The following is a 9,604-nucleotide window of genomic DNA, read 5'->3' on the forward strand; positions in this document are numbered from 1 at the left end:
CTCCAGAGTCTGAACTCTGCTGACCTGCTCAAAGCCCTCTGCTACCCCAGGGTCAAGGTCGGCAATGAGTATGTCACCAAAGGCCAGACTGTGCAGCAGGTAAGTGCACGACCTCAATGAATCACACATCTCCCAGGCCTTTAACAGTGCCAACAAACATTATTCCATTAATAATGCCTTTACTAACACCAACAAACATTACTCTGTCTATGAAGGTGTACAACGCAGTCGGTGCTCTGGCCAAAGCCGTCTACGAGAAGATGTTCCTCTGGATGGTCGCCCGCATCAACCAGCAGCTGGACACCAAGCAGCCCAGGCAGTACTTCATCGGGGTCTTGGACATCGCTGGCTTTGAGATCTTTGATGTGAGTTATCTTCATATTCATAAAAAGTGGGAGGAAGGCAATCTGGGCTTTGATATACTAGACATAATCATAATTCATTTACATTTGTAGTGTCCACATTGCTTTCTCCAACACTGCACCTAGAACAAGAGTTACCTCCAAAATATCTATGATATAACAGAATATAATAATAGGTAACATTTATCAAGAAGTCAGTGTATTTCTGGCACTATACTAAGTACTTCAAAATATTACCTCATTTAATCTTCAAAACAACCCATGAAGGAGTAATTACTATTACTGCTAATTACATGTGGAGAAATTGAGGTGCAGGAAAATCAAAACACTTGCTAAAGATCCTACCACCATAGAAGACAAAGCCAGGACAGGAACCCAGATCTGCAGCTTTTGGTCCACACACCCCATGTAGGAGAAAGGGCCTAAAGGTAGAAGCATAGACACAGTTCATAGTCTTTCCTCTTTTCCTGGTTCACCTGACACACACCATTTCCCTGCCAGGGCATCAACTTCATCATCTATGAAATGAGGACAGAAATTATTACAAAGATTCTTTCAGATCTTCAACTGCTAGACCACATCAGGTCTCTATTTTCACAGACCTCACGTTGTACATCAATTAAAGGTGTTAAGATAAGCTTTCCTTAATAACGTGACATTTCCTTAATAATGTAACATTTCCTTAACTTATCCTGAAGATAAGCTTTACTTAACATCAATTAAAGGTCTTAAGATAAGCTTTCCTTAATAACGTGACAGCCAAAAGTGAAAATGTGAACTTTCATCTTGAATTAGGGAGTGGGGGTAATAAAAGAAGTGAGGCTTTCCCATAAATTACTTTCACCCTTAAAGCTGAACCATAACTCAGAAGATCAAGATTGTACTTTTAATGTATATTAATGCCCATGCAATCTTAGAGGTGGTAGGAGGTGGATTCTACCAGAACTCTTGCTGTGTGATTGACACCTGTGCCCTTAAATAATGCCCGGAATTCATGAAAAAGGGTCATGTCAAAAATAATCATTTTTTCCCCTGGGATTTTTGAAAGAACAACTAAATTAAAATTTATTTTATTACTATATTCCACATTTTTTCAACAAAATATTTTTTCAGTAATGAATTTACTTCAATAAAAATCCATTTAAGGGGCCACCCCGGTGGCATAGTGGTTAGGTTTACACGCTCCGTTTTGGCAGCCTCGGGTTCACCGGTTCAAATCCTGGGTGCAGACCTACAAGCCATGCTGTGGCAGCGTCCCACATACAAAATAGAGGAAGACTGGTACAGATGTTAGCTCAGTGACAATCTTCCTCAAGCAAAAAGAGGAAGATTGGAACAGATGTTAGCTCAGAGCCTATCTTCCTTACTGAACAAAAAAATCCATTTAATGTTGGAAATTTTGTTTTGTGCAGTTCAACAGCCTGGAGCAGCTGTGCATCAACTTCACCAACGAGAAACTGCAACAGTTTTTCAACCACCACATGTTCGTGCTGGAGCAGGAGGAGTACAAGAAGGAGGGCATCGAGTGGACGTTCATCGACTTCGGCATGGACCTGGCTGCCTGCATTGAGCTCATCGAGAAGGTCTGTCTGACTTCTAAAGAAAGGATGAATCATAAGGATAACTCTTCCGAGTGTCTTAAGCAACTCCAGAAAGTATTACTGTAATCTTTCATAGATTGATATCAGAAAAAATTAAAAAATTACTGTTTAGAATTAACCTTCTCCTTTCAACTTTTACATAAGAAGGATGAGAGAATGTTTAGTTTCATTTTGTTCTAACCCGTTTTGTTCTAACACTGACTCGAATCTAATTTTAAAGCAGCACTGAAAATTCTATTGAGATGGTCCCCTTCACTAGAAGAACTATCTCATTAGTTCTAAATCCATCTCCATTATGATCAAAGTGTCAGCATCAGAAATAAAGTCTTTTTTCTAAATAAAAATGAATGCACTTGTAACACAACTGGGGCTTATATAAAAGATAATCTTGAAGTCAAGAAGTCAAATTGCTTATGCTTCCTCATAATCTGTCTTTAAGGAGAATAAATACACAAAATGTCTTAAATAAGGTTTGGGTTATTTATACTGTTTAATTATTGCATATAAAGTAAACATCATTCTAAGTCAGCAAGTCCTTTTCATAGTAAAACAGAACTTTAACAATAAGTTAATTCACTCAATAGGGAAAAAGTGCAATAAATACAGAACATTTTAACAAATCGCCCCCACATGCTGTGCTGACATTTGGAGTTTGTATCTGTCTATTCTCTTCATTGAAAATGATGCTGTGGACTGAATATGAGAAAAAAGGGTGAAAAAGTCATTCTAGTGATAACAAAAGGGCTTATTTGAGCTGTGACCCTGGTTTACTTTACAAATATATTTAATTGATATCAGAACAAATTAGAAAATTACTGTTTCATAATTTGATCAAATGACAGCCCCTATGTATATCTTTTGAGAAAAGGTAGGTTGCCACCAATGTTTACTTTTCTGAATTCAGCCACTGGGCATCTTCTCCATCCTGGAAGAGGAGTGCATGTTCCCCAAGGCCACAGACACCTCCTTCAAGAACAAGCTGTATGACCAGCACCTGGGCAAGTCTGCCAACTTCCAGAAGCCCAAGGTTGTCAAAGGCAAAGCTGAGGCCCACTTCTCGCTGATCCACTACGCTGGCACTGTGGACTACAACATTACTGGCTGGCTTGATAAGAATAAGGACCCCCTGAATGACACCGTGGTTGGGCTGTACCAGAAGTCTGCAATGAAGACTCTGGCCAGTCTCTTTTCCACATATGCTAGTGCTGAAGCAGGTACTTTCTGTGCCCTTAATCTAAATTAAACCTGTTCCCACAGAATGTTCACATATCATTCCAACCCCTGGGATTCTACTTTAATTGATGGGTTTTCTTTTTACCTCAGACAGCAGCGCAAAGAAAGGTGCTAAGAAGAAGGGCTCTTCTTTCCAGACTGTGTCAGCCCTTTTCAGGGTAAAGTATAAATTTAATTTGAAAAACTTATTCAGTTTCTATGAATTATCATAATTATTGCATTTGGAATAAATTAGGAGGGAATGGAATGTTAATAGGAATCACTTTAAATATTCATTCTTGTCAGGGTACAGCCGAAGCAATACTTCTCCTGTAGGGTCGGATGCTTCACCCATTATTCCTTATTACGATCATCTAACGTACTCAGGACTGCCAAAATGTCCTCAGAAGCTTGCTTATTATATAATAAGCCTGATATTTAAAGAAGTTTAGCTGAACTTCAAGACTATCTCTGTGGAAGGCCATATCGTTATCCCACTAATGTTGCCTTTTAAGAATGTTCCTGAGCTCCTCTTTGACAATAAGGTTGAGACACACTCTTTAGGACACCCTTCCACCAAAATACATCTTTGTCCTCTGAGGTGGATTTAATTTTTTGTAATAGCCGAAAATCATCTAAAGCCAGGCCTAGTGATTTAGATGGATGATTAAGCTAGAAAGTATTTCTTGATGTTGAAATAATAATAATAATTTTACTAAAACTAATCTGATTTAGGTGGCTTAAAAACTAGCTCGTCTAAAGGGGAGTGTACAAAATGTCTGGACTAACAGCTGGTTTGTCAGAATTTGTACGGCTAAGGCCCATTCCTTTTAAAACTAAAATGCACATATGACCTATGACCTAAACAGGAAAACTGCCCTGTTCTTTTCCTGTCTCACTACCAATTTGCATTATCTCACCAAATAGACTCCAGTTTCATCAACTTATCCTTGTATATGTTTTCAAGATTAGAAACTCACATCACTTGTTTTGTTTATTTCCTAATGGGTAACTGAGATGTGAAAAAAACCTCAAACAAATCTCTGCCTTCTCAAAGAGTATACCTAAGAAATATTCAGAAATATTTACATGTGAGCTTTCTACGGTAAAGTAAAACATCATCATCTGTCATAAACACTGACTCTATTTCTGGAGTAACTCCCCCCAGGGAGTAACTCCCCCCAGATGCTTCAGACTGTGGATCATTCTCAGGTACACAAGATCCACCCGCACAAAGTTGTACAGTCTCATGATTTTAGACTCTTCAAAAAACAATACAAAACAAGAGGTTACAAGTCCCAGAGAATAACAAACTTGAGGAAGGAATGTCAAAAGTTGGGACAATTGCTAACCTAGGTTACCGAATTACTACTGTGAAAAGTATTAGCACTGAGAGAGATGTAAGAGACCTCAGAGGTAATCTCAACTATTTTCAGATGAGGCCTGGAGAGACAAACAGGATTTTAGAGTCAAGCAGCTCATCAGTGGCAGAGCGAGACCACAGTCTTTGGTCTTTTGATTCCTGGTGGAGAAGACTTCCTGCGCTTCAAGGCTACTGAATGTGCAGTTTGTTTACAGCATAGATCCTAGGCGTTATAAACAAATACCTTGGAGAGCTGCAGTTGGTCCCAGCACTTTGGCCTTTTGGTTCATTGGCATGCTGGAACTCTTAAGATCTTTAAAATACAAAGCAACGGAAGCCTCACAGACTTATACCTAACAGTTAACAGAGTGCCTAGGTTTGTTCCATATAATTACAAAAAAAGCAATCTGAAATAGAACTTTCTCATCAATTCCCTTTTATCTGGTTTTCTAGGAAAATTTAAATAAACTGATGACCAATCTGAGGAGCACACACCCTCACTTCGTACGGTGTATCATTCCCAATGAAACCAAAACTCCTGGTAAGATATAAGAGCATGAAATAGCCAAACAGGCACAAGTCTGAAAACTCAGTGCCCAGCAGTAAGCCCTCTGATATATTTTTAGGGGCCATGGAGCATGAACTTGTCCTGCACCAGCTGAGGTGCAATGGTGTGCTGGAAGGCATCCGCATCTGCAGGAAGGGATTCCCAAGCAGGATCTTATATGGGGATTTTAAACAAAGGCCAGTCTCTGTTGTATTTCACTGAATGCTGTGAATATTTAATCATCGTAATTGTTGTCCCCTGTTCATTGTATTTCATGTATCTTGCTTAGTAAATATTATAACATTAAGAAGTCAAATAATATAGTCTTGCGACGGTAGAACAGAATAACAGGCTAGAAAAGATGGCATTTCTTAAAAATATGAAGGAGCATGCATTAGACCACAAAAAAATCATATTGTTTTACTAACTGAACTTAAAGGACAGTTGGATTTTCTACTTCTACTTTTTCTCTGAGATTTTTATTAATGTTTCTTTTGGGTATCATTTGACTTTCACAGATGTTCACATCTTCCTAATCATTCTTCCTTTCTTTGACTGAACAGATACAAACTTTTAAATGCAAGTGCTATTCCAGAGGGACAGTTCATCGACAGCAAGAAGGCTTCTGAGAAACTTCTTGCCTCTATTGATATTGATCACACCCAGTATAAATTTGGACATACAAAGGTATAGCTATTATTTATTTACACCTGATCCAAGTACCTTCTGTCATTTCTGTGTCTCCTGTAGTATAGGAATGACTTGTGACTCTCCCTTTCTGCAGGTTTTCTTCAAAGCTGGCCTTCTGGGTCTCCTGGAAGAAATGAGAGATGAAAAGTTGGCCCAGATTATAACAAGAACTCAAGCCGTCTGTAGGGGATTCCTAATGAGGGTAGAATATCAGAAGATGTTGCAAAGGAGGTAACAACCATGCAACATATCAGAATTGTAGTGTCCCTTAGGGACTATAAATCAGCCTTCCTCATTCACTCTTTCATTTTATAGCTAAAATGTGCCTCTCACCCAGTTCAGAACTCAGTCCTACAACACAGCAGCCTTTGCTCAACCCCTTACACGTGGATTCCCTCCAAAACTTCCCTCTTCCCTCCAATTTCTCCCTTTCCATCCATCTCACATACAGCTGCAGGAATAACTTGCAGTAAGCACTATTTTCATCACCATAGTTCAGTTTGTGGTTCCCCCTGGTCTCCCACGTCAAGTCCAAGTTGTCTTGCACGGCTGTCAAGGCCCTCTCTATTCCCCACCTCATTTATCATTTCCAACCACACAGACTTTCCCAGGCAAGCTAAACAATTTGCTTATCTCCCATTTTCATGTTTGCATAAGCTCTCTCCTCTCATCCTAATTTATCTATTTACAAATTCAAAATTTCCTTTTCTCCTTTCTCTAATTAACCTCATCCTTTCTCTAATTAAGCTCTATCCACCCTGTACTACTGCATTCCCTGTCGTTACACACAGATTTTGCATTCATTTTGTTCATCTTTACTTATTTAGGTCTGCGTTATAAGTGTTCCTAAGTCTTTTCCATGTACCTACATCATAGTTTGTGTCATGGTATCTGCCTTCTCAGAGTTACGGTTCTTATAAATTAGATGTATAGAAATAGAATTTCCAGTTTAGCAAGCTTGAAGAGACGTACATATCGCTACAAGTTCAAACCTTGCCAGTCCATTGCTATAGTTTGCAGAAGGGTTATCTTTTATTACCATTTTTAAATTTTATTTAAATAAACAAATTTTGGAGCTCAACCCATGCTGAACGCCCTGTGAATATTAACAAACTAATTGAGCAGGTAAGAATGAGGCATTTGAAGTAATTTGAGAAAAGCCAGTATATTATCTGAAGAAGCTAACAAAATGAGTTTATAAAGTGGATAATTCAGGGGTGATTAAAGTAAGAGGAAAGGCTTCAAGGAAAACACAATAAATCATAAGATCAATTTAGATGGAGCAATTCAGAAAGCAACCTACGCCATTTCACAGTTCATATCTGTATGCCCACAGCCAAGCATTACAATCAACTTACAACTGCCACATCCACTCCAAGACCACTAATACTGTAATATTTCAAATGATCTTAAAATGGTACGTGTCACTCATACTTGCCAAGCATTCCCCCACTAAAGTCAACGTCTTTGCTGGTTTGATAGGAACTTGAGAACACAGAATTGTTCAATATGAGCAGTATACATCAGCAAAGTGGTTACACTGAGGACTACTGAGTGTGAGTGTGAGGACGTGTGTGTGCATAAAGCCTGCATCTAACATATACAAAATCTGACATATCGGTTACAGTAGGGGAGTCACTAAAAGGGGAGTTTGCGTGTAAAAAAATAACCATAGCAATGACATTGTCTCTAATGGATCATCCTGCACTCATGCTTTTACGTCATTTTAGAGAAGCCCTCTTCTGCATCCAGTATAATGTACGAGCCTTCATGAACGTCAAGCACTGGCCCTGGATGAAACTGTTCTTCAAGATCAAGCCGCTCCTCAAGAGCGCGGAGACTGAGAAGGAGATGGCCACCATGAAGGAGGAGTTTCAGAAAACCAAAGACGAACTCGCCAAGTCAGAGGCAAAAAGGAAGGAACTGGAGGAGAAAATGGTCACTCTCTTGAAAGAAAAAAATGACCTGCAACTCCAGGTTCAATCAGTGAGTGTGCTGTATTCTCAATGCACCATGTTACAGAGCTTTTCTAGAATTCACAGACACTTTGAATTTACAAAAGGCCTTTTCTTGAAAAAGAAAATCTTGAGTTGCTTTTTTTACGAGTTCACTTAACTTTCAACACGCCTATGAGGAAGTAAGGCACAATCACTTCCAAATTACAAATAGAGGAGGAAGGCTGAAGAACGTATTTAACGACATCACATCACGACTTTCCAGTCGTGAAGGGAGACATTTAAAGGCAGGTCCCCAAAACTCAGTTTGCCTTGCCAACTCCATCCCAGCCTTAAAGGGATAGTCATCTTTTCTGAATCCAAGTGAATGAGACTGTACTTAAAATCAAGAAAGCCAGTTATTCTTATTCCTCTCTGTATCCCTTTTCCCCAACCCCTGAGTTTCAGCTCAGTAAATTTATTTGCAGTTACCCGAACTGCACCAGCAGGCTGTGAGGCAGAGCAAAGTGCCTCTGTGAGTCTTCCTTTGACACAGATCCCAAGTTCTTAAGGCCTCTGTTTATTGGTTCAGGAAGGAGCTGTCATCAGAATCTGCAGGAGGTTTGGCAGCAGCGCTCTGGCCAAACACAACCTCCCATTTCTCGGTCCAACAAGCCCAACACCGACCGTCATGAAGAAACCCGTGAAAAGGATAATTTTCCTAAACTTTTTAAGCTATTTTCAACTTTTCCTTCTAATTTCACTTATACAAAGGTTTCATTTTCCCAAAAGCATAGGATCACAGCCTCTTGATCTTAACCTCTTTTCATAGGTGTATCATCAGTCAGTGAGTAATATCTGTTGAGTGTATCACTATTGAAAATAAAAGCAAAGGGACTTTGGGAGATCCCCCATTATCATCCATTTAAGCATTTTAAAAACTCAAGATATGAACAAAACAAACACTGAGAAGTTAAAGAAATTCCCCAGGCCAGAGTAATCTAATAAGTTAGTGGCTGAACTGATTTTTATTTGAGTCCTTTAGTCACTTATAAAAACTTTATGGAGCTATATATTTTCTCAAAATTACATGTACTTTATATTTTAAAATTCATTTTGAGACTAATAGGTAATGCTTAAATTGGAAATTTTGGACAATTATAGCACTCTTGTGGACTATCAGGAAGGTTTTGAGTGTATTAAAAATTCCTGCCTGGAAATGTACTCATAGGCATAAAATTACTTAAGTTCTTTTTCTTTTCTGTTTTAAATTTAATCTAGCAACTAGTTGTTTGAGGTGAGTGAGGAATGATCAAAACCAAAACTAACCAATTGACTAAGTGAAAATCTTTGAATATTACAGCTGAAATGCTCTTAGCAATCATGTATTCCAACCCCCTTCCTTACATATAAGATAATTGAAAGTAAGAGGAATAAAGCAATTTGCCCAAGGTTGTACATTTGCAGGCAAATTTGGGGCAAGAACCCAGGCTTCCTTTGATCCTTCCACTCTTCTACACACTACTTTTTAAAATAGTCGATTGCTTCAATACAATCATTTTTCACACTAATTTGCTTCTAAATCTATAGTCTCACTTCTAATTAGCTGCATTTCTCCAAGTCATGTAATAATGTTCAATTAACTTTAATTTATATTCATGCTGAGAAATTCATCAGAATTCAGTAAACACTACTATTTTGTGCAAAGAACAAGTTTAAAATAAGTAACAAATTCTCTAAATATCCCAATGAATCTCTCTACAGGAAGCTGACGCCCTGGCTGATGCAGAGGAAAGGTGTGAGCAACTAATTAAAAACAAAATCCAGCTGGAGGCCAAAATCAAGGAGGTGACTGAGAGAGCTGAGGATGAGGAAGAGATCAACGCTGAGCTGAC

General features: G+C 38.7%; 2 protein-coding genes across 2 annotated transcripts; both read left to right on the forward strand.

The window, feature by feature from the left end:
• Positions 1-9: 9 nt before the first annotated feature.
• Positions 10-5,334, forward strand: LOC124234576 (myosin-8-like; the record flags this gene model as incomplete). The annotated part of the gene is made up of 7 exons (XM_046651915.1): positions 10-99; positions 216-365; positions 1,775-1,945; positions 2,868-3,177; positions 3,287-3,354; positions 4,992-5,079; positions 5,165-5,334. Coding segments are annotated over 7 exons (1,020 nt in total), but the record flags the coding sequence as incomplete, so codon positions are not given.
• Positions 5,335-5,446: 112 nt separating this feature from the next.
• Positions 5,447-9,598, forward strand: LOC124234575 (myosin-8-like; the record flags this gene model as incomplete). Its single annotated transcript, XM_046651914.1, has 5 exons — positions 5,447-5,502; positions 5,649-5,772; positions 5,870-6,006; positions 7,506-7,761; positions 9,474-9,598. Coding segments are annotated over exons 1-5 (698 nt in total), but the record flags the coding sequence as incomplete, so codon positions are not given.
• Between the last annotated feature and the right edge of the window lie 6 nt (positions 9,599-9,604).

The sequence above is a fragment of the Equus quagga genome, unplaced genomic scaffold (assembly GCF_021613505.1).
Source record: "Equus quagga isolate Etosha38 unplaced genomic scaffold, UCLA_HA_Equagga_1.0 91718_RagTag, whole genome shotgun sequence".
Lineage (NCBI taxonomy): Eukaryota > Metazoa > Chordata > Mammalia > Perissodactyla > Equidae > Equus > Equus quagga.